Raw genomic sequence first — 16,971 nt, 5'->3', positions numbered from 1 at the left:
ATGGCTTAAGCCACCTTTCCAACACTGCACAGTGGCCTAAACAAGATTAGAAAACTGTTATGATACATATTTGGTGAAAATGGTAAAAATGTGACATATTAAAAGAATTTTGACAAAAAAACTAAAATGATGACAGGCACTTCCTTAAGCCAAGCCTCTGGTATCTTGAAACAGTAACAATCAGGTAACTTTATATCCAAAGTTTATCTAAAGTTTAAATGATTAAATGCCACATTGTTTTTTTTTTGTTGTTGTTTTTTTGGTGAATATTTAGTCACAGAAAGCAAGAATTTATTTATTACTTAGATCCTTAATAAATTTACCTTCAACTTTTTTCATCAGTGCTTCAATTGGATTTTTTCTTTTTAATTTGTAGATTAATAAATGTCTCCAAGTCCTTGAGACAACTCTCTTTTTCTGCAGCATATTTTTTAATTTTGCTCTCACAGCCCTCTTAGTTCTTACTATTTCATTCCTTATGGTTCATGTCTGAAATAGTTTTGTACACATGCCCGTAGAACCATCCTATATGAGCCTGTATGTACATAAATTTAATGTATGGGGAATTTCAAAATCGTTCGTGATTTTGGTTGATTAAAGTGCAGCAGAACCGAGCTGCCAAAGTTCCCAGAGTTCCCGGATTTTCAGCCTATCTTCCTGGTGGATCATCAAAATAAGTGGTCCTCCTACTTGTCATCATCATTCTGGTGATATGTGCATGTAAGGACGTCCTACGTGCTCATCCCCATTTTCACTTATCTGTGGTGAGTCTCACATAGTGGAAAAATTCCACTTCTTTTAGAAAGTAAGCTTGTATGAGAGATGCAAACAGTAACTTCTAAACAGAGCGTGCATGAGGAGAAATGAGCTTGTGCATGCTCTCGCACTCATTTGATAGGCGTTTCCTCTCTGGAGCAGATACAGGGTTTTGCATTAGTAGTTTAATTGGAGAGGGTGGGTTTTTTAACAATTTGCGAAAATCCTCCACTATGCCTTTAATATAAGAACAACTTCCCTGATAGCAACATATTTATTAAAACTTTTGTCCATTACTGATCTATAGTCAGTGCTAGATCACAGCCTCTACATCCTGTTCACAACAGCAATGCGTAAGGAACTAATAAGGATGACGATATGGGATGCTTTGAGCTACTTTAATAATTTCCTTCAAGCCAAATAGAAACAGCAAATTTGCATTTCCTTTTTGTCGAAGATTTGAAAGTTCGCTTAAAAATTTTATTTTAAGGTGATTGGAAACATGGCTTATGAGTCAAGAGAACATTTCACTTCAATAAAGTCAATCAATAAATTAATCAAGTTTTTTTATTGCATTGAATTTAATTGAAATAGTCTCAAATAATATGCGGGATCTGCTATTTATAATGAAATAAGACCTGCAAGCTTATTTTTAGTATTGCACAGCAAATCCATACAGTTTAATGTGAAACTTTTTCTCTTTACCAATCGTTTCATCTAAGATTTATAATAAAACAGTTCTCTAGTTTCAGTGGACAACTGAGTTGGCTTTTCAGTCCATGCATTCACCAAACATGCATGTCAAAAGTCAAACAGAATATGTAAATAAGAGAAAAGTAATATATACCTAAAAAAAACATAAAAAGCTTATTACTTTCTGACAGTTCATTATTTGATTAATCTGTCTAAGATATGCTGTGCTACTGTGGTGGAACCTAGAATCTGATCGACAATGCAGGAATGGAAGTGAATGCTCACCATTTTAAAATCAAACTTAAGCTATGAGAAGAAAATGAGAATGGAAAAAGAGGAAGGAAGATGCTAAATATTTTTTTAAAACCTTTTATATATAAAAATTGTAACGTGTGCTGTTAATTGTTTTTAGCATCTCTGAGATACTTTGTATAGTTTCCACATCATTACAGCTAAAAGTTTTGTATTATGCCCTTACAAGCTTTGATATCAATGAGTAAAACGTGTTTTTTTTTTTTGTTTTTTTTTGCAAAAAAGCTCAACTTAAATTTATTCATTCATAATGTCCTAAATCTGATATAAATTTGAAAATTACCTGGTATTATAACAATGACAGTCTTTTTGTGTGTTAGTTTGAATACATACAAACTTTAAATGTTTTCACTGCCTATTAGCAATACCCTACAATCAGTTTTCATTATTGTCATAACCCACGCTTCTTTTTTCTTCTTGATTGCAGCTTTTCAATGACTGTATTTTCAGTGACAGTTATTTCACAAACACATATGGCATTACTGAATATTTAGTGCTTAGACCAAATGAGGGAAAACCTTGCATACTGAGGCCTTTAATTTAATGATATTATCTTATTACAAATTTTGATTAAAACCATTGTTAGTGTGGCGGTATGAAAACAAAGTGAAGTTTATATCTGCAACGGCTCTGAGGCTACTGTAGAGTCTCACAACAAATGAAAAAGGCCTTGCTCCTTTCATATCACTTGTTTGCGCAACCTCTCTGGCACTCAAAAGGCATCTCTTGGATTAAATTTTTCAGCTGGCCCTTTGGATACTTTTCTCCTGCAGTGTCTCAGTAGTTACCTAAATGGCTTTCCTTCCAAAATGGCTCCTTTCAAAGCTATAATTTGTTTCTTCTAACCAGCAGAGACATTAATAGTTGGCTACTTGCACATTATTTTCTAAAAACATCAATAACTTGAGAAAGGGCAGGCTGTTTGCTATGTATTAACAAGTTTGTTTAAAGGTATGAATAGACTTGTTACTTTTAAAATTTTAAGAGTTTCAAATTAATCTGGTTGAGAAAAGCATGCTTAAAGTGAAACGTTCAATTGAAGTAGAGAAGAGTATTTTATACTTGTGGACAAAATGCTTGGTAGCCAGAAGAGTCCAATGTTTTCCTCTTGGTCAATCTTTGGTGTTTTTAGTTGTGTAGTTTGGGTCATTAACCTGTTGCAAGACCCACGTCCTGCGAATGAGATCAAGCTTTCTGACACTGAGCAGCACATTTCTCTATAAAAGGCCTTTAGAGATTTAAGATTTGCTTGTACCCTACAGAGATTCAAGACACTCTTTGCCAGCAAAGCAGAAAGATGCAAAACAAGCCCAGAACATAGCAGAGGCTCCTCCATGTCTCACAGTAGAAACATTGTTCTTTTCTTGAAATACACATGACATAAAAAACTGCTCCTTAGAGGTTTCTTGTTTTTCATAACACGTTACCATCTGAGATCATCAGAACAATGTCAGTATAAAATACTACTCAGTTAAAGGGCCTATGCAGCCATTAATGGCTGCTGAGGAGGTAAAGCCATCCTTATTTTCAGCTGTGCTGGAGCAGAGGAGCATCTGAAGATTTCAGGACAGTGGGTCTTGAAGACCAGGGCTGAAGAATAACTTAAGACAACAGCAAAAAAAGGCATTGTGATTCTTCCTGAAATGTTATTAATAAAGAAAGCTTAAGAAAATCTCTTGGATTATCTGTTTGGTCTATGAACAGTGTTTAGGGATATTATTTCTGAAGCAATTTAAATTTGGCTCAAAAAATGCACTTGCTTTTAGAAAAAATGCAAACCAGATAAATAACATGAAAAATTGTAAAATCTGCCCCCAAACTGAATGCAATGGAGTTGTAAAGGACAGTAGGGCATGCATACGTGTCAAATAATAGCATTTGAATTGTGCAACTCAAAATGAAAGAGATTTGAGTGACAGTATTGTGGATCTCCTCACTGATCAACAAAAATTACCTAATAACACCTATTTTACAGGAGGATTGAAAAGTCATTTCAGACCCTTATTAAATGTGAAAAATATTTCCAGAATTGCATTTTTGTGAGAACATGCACAGATAGCCATGAGCTTCTGGAAAGCGTGACATTTAAAGTGTGAGCCAGCATGTATCAGCCAAGGACAAATATACCACAGAAAGAGTTTCACTGTCTGGGGCAAACATGGATATGGTTCTGTTGATGGAATTGGTAATACTGGATTATGAAAAGGGAGACTGAAAGACAATTTTGATAAATACCGGTATATACAAACATTGCCAGCAGTTTCAACGTAAAGTTTTATAACAATGATTTCTTTAAAAATCAGTTCCATTCTGTAAGGGTCTGTTTGGAGTTGTTTCCCTTCTTTTTCATCTACAATACTGTCAAATTAATAGACGCCAATTTCCAAAATATGATGCCCCATCTCTATTGGGACATTTAAGCTGTCTCTCTGTGTACTTAAGTGACACTAAAACCTTTATCCGCTCCGCGAGACATTTGGACTTATTTATAAAAAAAAATAAATGCTTGTTGGTCCTTTTGATTCTGCAGTATTAATCAGTGTTAATAACTTCCACATTCTTCTGACATAAAAGCCTTAAGAGGCAGCTTTTGTTTCTTCAAACTCAAGTGTGAAACTCAGTTTTTAGGTTCTCTCCTAGGAGCCCTCATATTCTTGTTAGGGTTCCAGTTTGTGTGGGTTTTTTTCCTGTGTTTTTTCCTCTCCCCACCACCAGGCCTGTGCCCTGTTCTCGTTGGGCCTCCCTGCACACCTGCGGCTTGTTGGGTCATTACCAGAGGAGTACTTGAGCTGTGGACTGTCACCACCTCGACGCCAGAGTGTTTGCCAGTATTGGGTACTCTAGCCTTACCGAGATTAGCTGAGTCTAACCTTGGCCTTTTCTCTCTGAGTCTAAGCCTTGCCTTTGTCTTTGTTCTCCGCTAGGAAAACCTCCCGATCCACTGGATAAGCCTTGTCCTTTAAAACCCATCATGACAGCTCTGGGCAGAAGTGTTTTGGTGATGAAAGTGCACTCGTTGATGATGATTTATTTTTTTTTGGTTTCAAAGAACTGTTCATTAAAAAGGAAGTCCAAACAAGATAAATAGGAATTGTGTTTCATCCGTTGAGTGGTGGCATTACATTTAGAGGACCCCAAAAAAGATAACTCTAAAAGAAAATTTAGAACAGAATTGTTTTAACCATTTATTTTGGTTCTGTACTCATGCCTACAAGAGTTTCAAATGTGATCTTTTATTTTTTTATATGGATAAAGCAGGACTGCTTGTCACTCCCAAATGTTTGCTCTGTTCTGCATTTTAATTAAAAATTTGTTTTTATTTTACAAGATACAATCAGTCCAATGAAAAGTTTTTTTTTTCCAATTTTTGACAAATTTTTTTTTTCCACTTTTTAAGTTGAGGGATTTGTGCAGTGGATGACAATTCATCAACTAAGCTTTACATCTTCTGAAATTACATTGACCTCTTAGTCTGTTTTTTATGATGCCTCTTTTGACACTCAATTCATTCAGATGATGGATTAAAAATTGTACTGTCTGATTTTCGAAGCTTGAGTCACTTAATGTTGTTGTTGGGAGCTGGAGAAGTTCCACCTTTCTCCAGCAGAGTCCGCCGTGGATCCTCCTGAGTGAGCCCTCTGCACAGCTGCAGCCCATCAGATCATCAGAGGATCCACTTCATAAGCTGTCTTCAGACCTTGCCTCAACGCCGCAGTGTTGATCCAGTTGGTCAGCGCCTAAGCCTAGACTCTCAGTGAATCTTTGTGACTCTGAATCCAGCCTGGATTCTAACCCTTGTCTCTGTCTTCCAGGAAACCAGTTTCTCCTCTGTGGAGCTCAGGAAGAGCTAACCTGCCGAGCCGACCCTCAGAGCCAAACCTGAAGAACCTCAGTGAACTTTCATGCAGCTCAGGACTAAGAGCTGGAAAACCCAAAGCCAAGGTCTGCTCAGATCTAGAAGTAAGACGCTGAAGCAGCTAGCGGACTCTGCTGATCAACCCCTCTCCAGATCCAACAGTGACCCTCTCAAAGTTATCTACAAGAACCCTCAAGGTACAATCAGTAACAATCAAGAACGCAAGCCCCAAAGTGCAACGCTAACTGAACTGTCTCTCACGCAGACTCCGGTGAACCAGTTTCCAGGCCCGAACCTGAACCAGTCAAATCAGTGTGCTTGTGAACAAATAAACTTGTTAACTTTTACTCCTGTGTCCGTCTAGTGGTGTTCTGCATATTTGGGTCAACCTTAGTGTACCCATCATGACAGTTGTCAGGCTCAGAACAGAATGATCCAGTATTCAAAGCGAACAGACAGATTTCTCAAAATGTTCATTTAAGACTGAACAAGGGTTCTAAGGGCAGGAACCTCTGTGGGTGGAGACAGCAGGTCACTGACCACGTCTTTCTGAAAGTGGATAATCACGAATGTATTAGTCACTAACCTGGTCTTATATTTCAATCCAAGCACAGAGGGTGAGGATGGTTCCAGCCAGCCGGTTCCAAACATGATGCAGAGGGCACCTCACAGAAAGTCCCAGATGCTGATGTATCTGTGGTCGGAGGACAGACAGGATATCAGAGCCAAGCAGATGTGGATAGGCAGGATAATCCAGAGGGCAAAGCTAAAGCCGGTGTCAAAAACATGCTCGGTTGTCAGAGCCAGGAGATCAGAGATCTGATGAGGTGCAGAAGGAGAATCCAGGATGGACTTGGGTCACAGTTCCAGGTACACAAACAGGCAGAGATCTGGTAGGAGTCAGATGACAGATCAGGCAAACAGATCAGACAGTAACAGGTAGGCTCAGAGGTAGGGAGGCAGAACAGGTCAGGATCAGGTAATCCGGACACAGGAACGCTAGAGTAATTCTCATTTACGACTCGAAAATAATCAGGCACTGATGACTGGTCTGAATGTTGGTTAAATAGAGACTAATGCAGGTGGATCAGATAAGCAGATAATGAGAACTGGGTGGAGCTAAACAGGTGTGTGAAATGAGTAATCAGACCAGACATCAGTGCCGAGATCATGACATGTATAAATTATCCCTGCATTAAACATCTTCCATCTCTAATCTGTTTTTCTTAGTTTCTTATGGTTTCATTTATAAAAAATGCATGAAATCCATACTAAAAGTGTACATACTCCAAAATGGGGTACACAATCAAAAATCCTGTCCATTTCCAGTCCTTTCATTGCCAGCATATGTCATACTGCAGTGTCTGATAAAGTTGATCTATGATTAAAATTTCATATGAAGTTAAATTAAATGACTGAGAAGATTTGTGATGCAATCTGGCTTTGGTTCCTCAGCTCTTTCTCCTTTTGTGTTGCCTATTTCCCCTTCTCTCCAAAATATGTGTACCTGTACGAATGGGTCAGAGTTTGCAGGAAACACCACACATTTTCATGCCACATTTGTATCTCACACTTTTTTGAGACAGTGTGGCTGAGAGCTTCTCTGTGCAGCTCAGTTTTGAGTGTTGCTTTACATTGCCCATAAATAACTGGTAATATTCTCAAAAACTTTTCAGAGAATCACCTTCATCCTCACCCAAACTCTACACTCTTTGTTGTGGCTGCATTCTTTACCAGTTGTTTTACTGAAAGCGCATTGTGCATTCACCAGCTGTGTGACCAATTTCCCCTTCTCCAAAATATATGTTTACATAAAGGACCGCACATTCTCACACCAAGTATGTTTTTTTTAAATCAAATCCTTTGCATGGAAGTTGAAGTACACAATTTCAGTCTCTATCATATATATTTTTTTTAATATCTGACAAAACTCTGAGCCTTTCAGAGAATAACTTAATCTCTAATCTATATGAGAGCAAGTAACACCAAGCTAGATTCTGTTGAGTAATTAGCTGACTTCTGAGGATAGTCAGTTCAAATGGCTTATGAAAAAGGAAAAGGGGTGAAATATAATTTTACAACACATCTTTCAGATTTGTAATTGCAAGAACAATTATTTCACTCCTGTTTCAGTGCACTATAGCTCAGGTTTAATAACTCACATGTTGCTAAAACCCTACAAAACTTTAGCAAACCTTTGTCACCTGCAGGAATTCTTCCAAATGTTCTTTGGGACCAGCCTCAGGAATAACTATAACCACAGTGTTACCAAGAATAACTAGCACCCCATGTTTCAAAGGTGTAAAAACAGTAGCCAATGTAATTATGTCATTTAAGTTTTAAAGTATTTTAATTATGGCTTTGTGTGTTTTCCTCTCACAATTATCAATCCCAGTAAAGGCAGATTTCTTGGCGGTTTTTATTTTTTATTATTCAAAATGGTAAAAAAAATATTGTACCTCAAAAATGGTGGGAAAAAATAACAATCAGGGTGCCACTTTTAACTTATTGCAGGCCTTGACAACTGCCACATGCAGCTCAACTGATTAGGTTTTTTTTCTTTTCCTTTTGTCATTTTGTGTCTGGCTCAGTTGTTTTCTTTAACTTCCTGTTTTATTTTGGTGCATTAATTTCTGTTTTGATTTCAGACTTCTTCACTTCCTGGGATTCCCCTTTAATCAGCCTCCCTGACCCTACTCACAGGGGTCTTCCTGTCAATTACCTTACCTATTTAAACCTCTCCCCCTGCAGCTTTCTTTCCCAGTTCGTCTTTGTCACTTGTGTCAAGCGTTCCAGCCTGTTGTTCTACCTTGCCTAGCTGCTAAGCTATTTCGCTCTAATTGTTTTTGACCAGCTTCTGCTTTTGTTGACTTTTTTGCCCGAGTTGAGTCTTGCAGGAATCATCAATTTGCAAATAAGTGTGTGAATATGTGAGGAAATGACTAAATGAGCCTTATAGTTATAGGGTTTTAGGTGCTCTCCGTGATTACAAAAGCACCATAACTGTTTCTATTTTTAATAATTTTCAAAAGACATAAAACACTTCAGTCACATAAATGAATCAAGAGAGGAAGTTTTTATTACAATATAAAAGTACACCCATAATGGAAAAAATATGCTTGTAATGTTTTTGTTTTTTTCATCACCAGAACAAAATTAAAATTATCTTAGTTTTAGTCTTTTTATGTTACTAATGTCAAATGTTAATAAATAAGTGCATCTTTATTCTATCTATCTATCTATCTATCTATCTATCTATCTATCTATCTATCTATCTATCTATCTATCTATCTATCTATCTATCTATCTATCTATCTATCTATCTATCTATCTATCTATCTATCTATCTATCTATCTATCTATCTATCTATCTATCTATCTATCTATCTATCTATCTATCTATCTATCTATCTATCTATCTATCTATCTATCTATCTATCTATCTATCTATCTATCTATCTATCTATCTATCTATCTATCTATCTTCTCCCGCTTATTCTATCAGGGTCGCAGTGGAGCCGATCTCTTATCTCTGGCAGTCTATCGTAAGAGGCATTGTACACCCTGGACAGGTCGCCATTTTGACATTTTCCCAGCCTTCCCCACAATCTGAGAGAAGCCCTTCTAAAAGTCCCTGACTCACAGGGCTCTGCCAGACATTCCCAGGTGACCGTTACTACTTGCCAGTGCAGTCACTTTGTCTTCATGAAAATTGGCCTTTGATGGTGCCGTTAAAATTCTTGGTGTTATATTTTATCAGGAGTTGTCATTTAAATGCAATATAAAACAGGTTTCGAATAAGTACATCTGTCATTTCTGGAATATTCCAAAAAGGAGAAATGTCCTGTTAAGGAATGACAGTGAAAAACTAGTCTTGTTACTTTAAAGTTGGGCTATTATAATTCTTTACAATCAGGAAGTCAGTTAAATCCTGTTTAAAAGCCTTCAGCTGATCCAAATGTAGAGTTCTGCGGCCTGAGTTACAATGAAAATTTAATATCAAGATTATATTTCTCCTACTTTAGCTTCCCTTCTTTGGCTCCCTGTTAAATCCAGAATATATATAAGTCTCCTTCTCACGTACAAAACCTTAAACAAAGAAGCTCCATTTTATATTGAGATTTGACTGCTTGTAATGTTCCCATGAGAGCTTTGTTCTTAATCTTAAGGTTTATTAGCATTATAGAATTTCAGAAAGTGAAATTGATGGCAGATGTTTTAGTTACCAGGCTTTTATCCTGTGAAACCAACTTCCAGTTTTGCTCCTTGAGACAGATACCCATACTAGGTCTAAAACGTATTTTTCTGGTAAATTAACAGAAGGATATGCTTTTGTATGTTATTTCCTATGTACCATGAATGCAACAGAGGTGAGCATTCAGGCAGCCTTAATGCTGAGAAAACCAGAATCACTCTGGAAGACCAACTCTGACATAATGGGTTATATGCCCGACTGCACTCCTTCATGAACTTCAGCCAGCTCCTTTGATTCCTGTCTTTCGTTATTGGACAGATTGATCAATCCAGGTGTGTCTGGCCAATGTCATCAGTGGCAGATTAAAGATTCACCAGGTAGTGTCAGAATAATGTTATCAGTGTGATGCAGTGTCTCAATTTGTGACTTCTTAGGGTTTTCAACAGTTTAACAACCTTATGGCAGCGGGGGGATAGCTGTTACAGAAACTGCTGGCCCTGCATCGAATGCTGCGAAGCCTAACAGTTTATGTATAAAAGAGACAACAGCCTGATCCTGAATGTGGAGAAGACGAAATAGATCATTGTCGACTTCAGGAATAATCGGCCTAACCACGCTCCACTGCTGATCAACAGCTCAGCTGTAGAGGTGTTCAGCAGCACCAAATTCCTGGGGATGAACATCACAGACAACCTCACCTGGACTGTAAACAGCACCTCACTGGTCAAAAGGGCACAGAAGCACATGTGCTTCCTGCAGAGGATGAGGAGAGCCCACCTGCCCCCACCCATCCTCACCACCTTCTACAGAAGCAGCACAGAGAGCATTCTGGTCAGCTGTCTCCCTGTGTGATGTGGAGGCTGCAGCGCCTAAGACTGGAAGAAGGTGTCCCACTCACCGTCTGTAATTGGTTTGTATTATTATGTTTTCTCAACAGAAAACACACATTCTTGCAAAGTTTCAACTTTCAGTATAAAAAGTAAATTATATATATATATATATATATATATATATATATATATATATATATATATATATATATATATATATATATACATATATAATGTCATCAGAATATTACAAGTGTTTTATTTTTCTCCTAGGTATTGCTATGTGCTTACTGCTGACAGTTTTGACCAGGAAACTGGCTCAGAGTGTATCTGCTTATCATTTTTCCTACACAAAGACACCTATGGAGCTAGTTTACAATTACCTTCACTAACAGAAAATATATTTGAATCAGCGACTGCATGGAATTATCTGGCTTAACTTAGACATTTTTTCTTGCCTGTATTAAGGGCTTATTTGTTTTTGTAAAATACCTTGAGATGACATGTGTTGAAGTAAATTTCTTTATCCTTAACATTAATGAATTTCAACATTAAAGACCAATGCATATATAACCTGCAAGGATAGATAGAATTGTTGAGGGTGCAAGTGTCATCCAAATCCTGCCTGCCTGGGAACAGAGCTGAACCATTAATAAAAGAAAGAACTGCAGCTGCAGAAGTTCTTAAGTACTTTGCGAGACAATGTTCTGTTTTCAAGTTATTTAATGTTCTTGGTGTTTTTTTATTTATTTATTTTTTTGTGTTTTAATAAACCAACATAGTAATTCCAACTATCTATCAAGACAAAAAATGAAATAATAATTATTTTCCCTTACTACACATTACGTCTAATTACCAAAATACCCATTGAAATAAGTATTGTAATGCGTAGAAAAATTACAATGTCACTGACGTTTAAAAACGAGTCACTTTTAATGGGTTTCTGTGTAATGAAATGCAAGACAGCGCGAGCCTACGTCAACAAATGGCGCCTGCTAATCTTTACGTCACTCATACGCGACACACCGGACGGAAAAAAAATCAGCCGACTGCAGTTGTTTTCCTTTGCGTTTTGTTTATTTACGGTCGGAAGTCGCTTTATTTTGAGCCGTTCACATTCTTTTTGCAAATAGTCAAATACCAGAGGGCATTTAGCTGGTTGCTATAACGGTCTGGTGTCGAAACTTGAGTTTCTGTTTGAAATTTACTGATTCAGCCGGTGTGTGCTTCTGAATCCAAGCCAAGTAAATGATATATGTTTCATAGCAGTCAAAGGTTTTATATTGAGAGCGTTTTCTTCCTAACGGCGTTATGAGTTATCGGTACGAAGGTGGAGGGGGAGGAAGAAGAAGCAGGAGAGGAGGTAGAGGGTACAGGGATGGGAGCAGAGAGAGGCTGGAGAGAAGAGGAGGAGGTTGCGGCAGAGGTGCGAGAGGAAACGGTTCCAACTTTGACCAGGACTCAGAGGGTCAGAATGACCGACCGCCTCCACACCTGAGGGGCCGGGAGATCGGTCTTTGGTACGCTCGGTATGGAGCCGTTAGGAGGAAACAAGCTGACCGCAGATCGGTATGTGCTGCTAGTTGTCCACATTTTTTACATTTTCCCTACTCTCTGTCACTGAGCATCCAGTTCTGAGAACATGTTAATCAAATTATCTATCATATCTTTGTGTCATTAGGTTGATTTTTTTTCATGCTAAAGGTGATTCGGTTGTTACTGTTTGGATTTGCCTTTTTAAGTTCATGTTGAGCTTAATGTTTACACAAAGTGAAATTAAATTAAGGGAAAACCCAAATGATTAGAATCCTATGAGATTATTGGACAATTCCACTGGTCAAACTATAAAGCACAGTTTCTATCAGATCATTAACCTCTTCAGCCATCAGAGAACTTGTCATCCTTTGCCACCCACTTGCAAAAATTCATCTTGGCTGCACGTTTTACCATAAAAGAGCAATTTTAAAGAAATTCTTGACCCAGTATTGTACCCCTCACAGTTTGGACCTTTAAAAATACACCCAAAGCATTGGGTTTTCCTATTTTTCCCACAACTCTCCCATTGTGCACACTAAAGCTACCACAATGAAGAGAGGGTGTTATTCATACAGGTTACATTATTAATGTACATTCAGTATTTTTGCCTCTGTTGTGTATTTTTGACTGGCTACCTGTGACAAAAATCCAAAAATGAACCAATAAGTTAGGTGTTTTCCAAGGTTTGTTTTTATTAGTATACAAAATTACAGAAGCTTTTTAACTGAAGTACTGGAATATGCTGACAAAAGAAACTATTTGCCTCTTTAGACTGTCTTGTTTCTTTTTTTTGCCTCTAATGCAGGGCACCTGGGTTAATTCAATTTCAATTCAGTTTATTTATATAGTGCCAATTCATCACACATGTCATCTCAAGTCACTTTACAGTTGACCAGATCATACAGTCAAATTGATTCAAAGTTTTCTATCTGAGGAAAACCAGTTGATTGCATCGACTAATTGACTCGGATGCAATCCCTCACATAAGCATGCTTGTAGCGACAGTGGAGAGGAAGAACTCCCTTTTAACAGGAAGAAACCTCCAGCAGAACCAGACTCAGTGTGAGCGGCCATCTGCCGAGGCCGACTGGGGTTCAAGGAGACAGAAGCAGATATACAAAAAGCAGCTGTAAAAGGTGGCCCCATCCAGGAAACACACAGCCAGGCTGGCAAGCTCTGAGCCAACTCCCATTTAAGAAGATGAAGAGAGAACATCCAGCCAGTTACAGTCAAAGAAACAGGACTACACTGGAAAAAACAGTAGGGCTGCAACTAACGATTATTTTAAAAATCGATGAATCGGCCGATTATTTTTTCGATTAATCGATGAATCGGACAAAAAATATTTTTTATATTAACCTCTTTATTCCAAAATAAACATTTTAGACAGAACAAACAAGCACACAAGTACAGGTTGCTCATTAACTGTACTGGTGCAATATGAAAAATATATGTTTGTGTTAAAACTACGCAAACTTACATGAGAAATGTAGCTGTACATCCACAAAATATAGGGTAGTTTGTTTCATAAAGCGCAAAAAAAGAAATTTTTGTTTTTTAAAGCCCCTAAGGGGTTCAAACAATAGGTCCCCCCATTTCAACAATTTAGTTTTTTTTAGACTAGAAGAGTTCTGCCTTTTAAGATAGGAAAGTATAGCAGGTAAAGTTGCTACTTGAGAAAATACTTAACCATAGAGACAAAAATAGCCCTGTGATTCAAATTATAAATTGTATTTGGAATAAAAATGAGAGAACTAGGGGTGCTAAAAAACACATCCTCCAAAGACGGATATTTACATGGGAATGTGGCATATAATTAATTGACAAATTACTGATCTTGCTGGATTTTATTCTGCTTTACTTCCATAAATTGCAGGATCTTCTTTACTTTATCTTTGCCAGAAGATTTAAACTTTAAAAGCCTTGCCCTCATAATTTGCAAGTTAATTTATTTATAAAGTAAATATAAACGCTGCTTAAGCTAATTCAAATGAAATTAAAAGTAAAATAAGTAGCCAACCTTATCACTGTCTGTAACCTACTAACACGGTAAGGAAAGCGTCAGATGAGCTACCTGAGAAACTAACGTTACGTTTCCCCACTTTAAAACGAAACAAACAAGGTGGTTCCGTGCCATGTTAATTTGTTTTGACGAAAGTTGCATGTTACGACTTTTTTCACTTTACAAAGCTCAGGCTATTTTAATTATTGTGATCAATTTGCGCCGTCAATCCCGGCGCATGCAAGCTTCATTTGCAGTCTGGACGCTGAGGGTAAACTCACTGCGGCTCCGACTGCAGCGCTGAGAGGGACTCCTGCGGGAGGAGGGAGAACGGGGTTGGGATGGGGGAGGCGCCCCACGTCAGAGTAGGAACGATACATGCTTTCACGTAAGAGTCTCCAAAAGCCGCCAGTGACACCGTAAAAAGTCGCCAGATTTGTCGCTAGTCGCTTTTTTGAAAAATAGTCGCTGGAGGGGTCTGAAAAGTCGCTGAGTTGGCAACACTGCACCTGCGGCGCTGACTCGCTCTGCCGTATTTTTTTTTCTTCCCCCATTTCAGTCAAGTGGATGTGATGACGGCGGCCGCGGATGACGCATTAATCGCCCGACACAACTAATCGATGATAAAATTCGTTGCCACCGCTTTTAAAAATCGATTTTTATAGATTTTATCGATTCGTTGTTGCAGCCCTAAAAAACAGGCTGATCTCCAACATCTATAAAGAATCCCAGTTGGTTAAGGAGTGAGCAGATAGTAATGACTTGCTTTGCTGACCCCTAAATATAAGAGCAGCCGAAAGAACACAAGCAATATCAGATAGTCAAAAAACATTGGTACTAAATGCAAGTCAGTTAACAGTTATTAGGAGTTAATTGAGCATTAGAAAGCTGTTTTTACACGTGGTTGGTTACTTGGACTAAACATTACTTGATTGAAATAAAAGAAAGTGAAAACCATTTGCCAAAGAAAAAAATGAAAGGCTTTAGCAGGCGCCCTTTTTAAATGATGCAAAGGCACTGCTTTTAGTCGTGTGTTTGTTTCTTTGCTACAAAGAGCTAAGAAATAAACATAAGGCTTTTATGCATCACTTTTATTTTTATTTTGCTGATCCAAACGTCTCCTCCAGCAGTGTTTTAACTGAAACTTTGCTATCATAACTGAACTTTAACAGTTAAGTTAGGGAAATTAACCTAAAAGAGGTTCAGAGCAAAGAATTTGTCAACTTAAAAATGTGGGCAAAACCTTGCTCATGGGTTGGCTTTCAAACTGGATTAGATTTGCTCCCTGCAGATTCCATTAGAAAACCTGTTTATGTGGGCAACAGTCTTCAAAGTAACATCCAAGCAGCTTCTTAAAAGTAGGTTGGTGAAACACAGCTACGGTATGTAGTTTTCTTGCACTTAGTTCTACTATTATAGCTGATTGGTGCAGTGTTACACACTGACAATTAGACAATTCCACACGTAAAGCAGAATGTTTTGGTGAACACTGCTCTAGCAAGATAATAAATATTTTTTTCTCTTTTAAAATCATGTATACAGAGGGCAGTGGTCCATATGGATGAAGCCAGACAAGAGCACATCACCAAGCTGCTTAACTCTGTCCAGAGCGACCAGCCGGACCCTGGTAGATCCAGCAGAGACGGATATTCCTCCATGTCTGACAACTGGCAGACAGCTGCCAGCAGTAGCAGTCACTGGTGAGAACCGTTTTCAACTTAAAACAGTGTTCTTTCAAACCTGCAATATGAAAGGATGTACGAAGTAAAAAGTTGTCAGAGTGTTTGAAGCTGATGTTGTGTCTTATCCCCATGGTTGTGAAACCAGCTATTTTGATGGGGATTTGCCTGAAGAAGAGAAACACAAGTCTGAGGAAGAAGAAGAAGAAATTACTTCTAAACAGAAGAAACCAAATAGCACATCAAAAGGGTAACTGTGTTCTAAGGTTCAATCTATGAACTCAGGAAAAAAAACGTCAAGATTTTGAGTTGCATTAGCCTGTTTGCTCAATGTTCATGAACAGCAATACTCCAGTGTTTATCTAAAGCATAGCATGCAACAGTTATACTAATAGTAAGATGTAGTTGAATTTATTGACCAGATGTATGCAAAGAAAAACAAAACAAAACTAATTTGTAGCCAAGAAATATATTTACCATGTGCATGAAATACTAATTTGCAATGTGTGAACAAAGTACTAAGAGATAACCTTCCTACAAAGTGGACCATCTGACACACAGAGGAACAAGACAACATGATGGGCAGGGGTAGACTGATCTAGATTTGTTTCAAGTAGGAACTAGGCTGCAAAAAGAATCTGAAAAGCCTGGCTTTTCAATGAAATCTAATTAAAAAGAGGTATTTAAATATTATATTGAGAGCTGAGTAGGAAGTAAAGCTGTATACTAAAAAAGTCATAAAACATATTCAAAAAGTGCCTTCCCACAGTACATGTAAAAAAAAAAAAGAAAAAAAGAAAAAAAGCAGAGTTGCAGTTATTCAATTGAAATACACAGATGCACCCCATGAAATGATCCTCTTGCACATGATGCTGTTCAAATAATGCAGAACAGGTAAAGGTCAAAGATCAAGGAATTTAATAATGGAAGCCATTTTTAAAAGGAAACAAAATGCAGCCACAACAAACAATGCAGAACATTTTATAACTGGGTGAGGGCAAAGAAATATATATGTATTATTGTGAATTTTACCAAGGTTTTTTTCCAGTCGCATACCGAGAGGAGTATGATGCAAATGCAACACTCAATATTTATAAGCATCCATGTTGTCC

At 37.7% G+C, this 16,971-nt stretch overlaps 1 protein-coding gene across 1 annotated transcript in view; it reads left to right on the top strand.

The window, feature by feature from the left end:
- The first annotated feature begins 11,648 nt into the window (after nt 1-11,648).
- dhx36 (DEAH (Asp-Glu-Ala-His) box polypeptide 36) overlaps nt 11,649-16,971 on the top strand; it is a 47,009-nt gene continuing 41,686 nt past the window's right edge. The window contains exons 1-3 of the mRNA XM_038293505.1: nt 11,649-12,211; nt 15,723-15,880; nt 16,008-16,109. Of these exons, the coding sequence (XP_038149433.1) occupies nt 11,954-12,211; nt 15,723-15,880; nt 16,008-16,109 (518 nt within the window). The 5' untranslated portion in view covers nt 11,649-11,953. The remainder of the gene's footprint in view (nt 12,212-15,722; nt 15,881-16,007; nt 16,110-16,971) is intronic.

This window comes from Cyprinodon tularosa, unplaced genomic scaffold (assembly GCF_016077235.1).
Source record: "Cyprinodon tularosa strain WSP-4 unplaced genomic scaffold, ASM1607723v1 ctg327, whole genome shotgun sequence".
Taxonomy (NCBI): Eukaryota; Metazoa; Chordata; class Actinopteri; order Cyprinodontiformes; family Cyprinodontidae; genus Cyprinodon; species Cyprinodon tularosa.
Note: the sequence above shows the minus strand (reverse complement) of the source record. Positions and strands in the feature narration are given on the sequence as shown.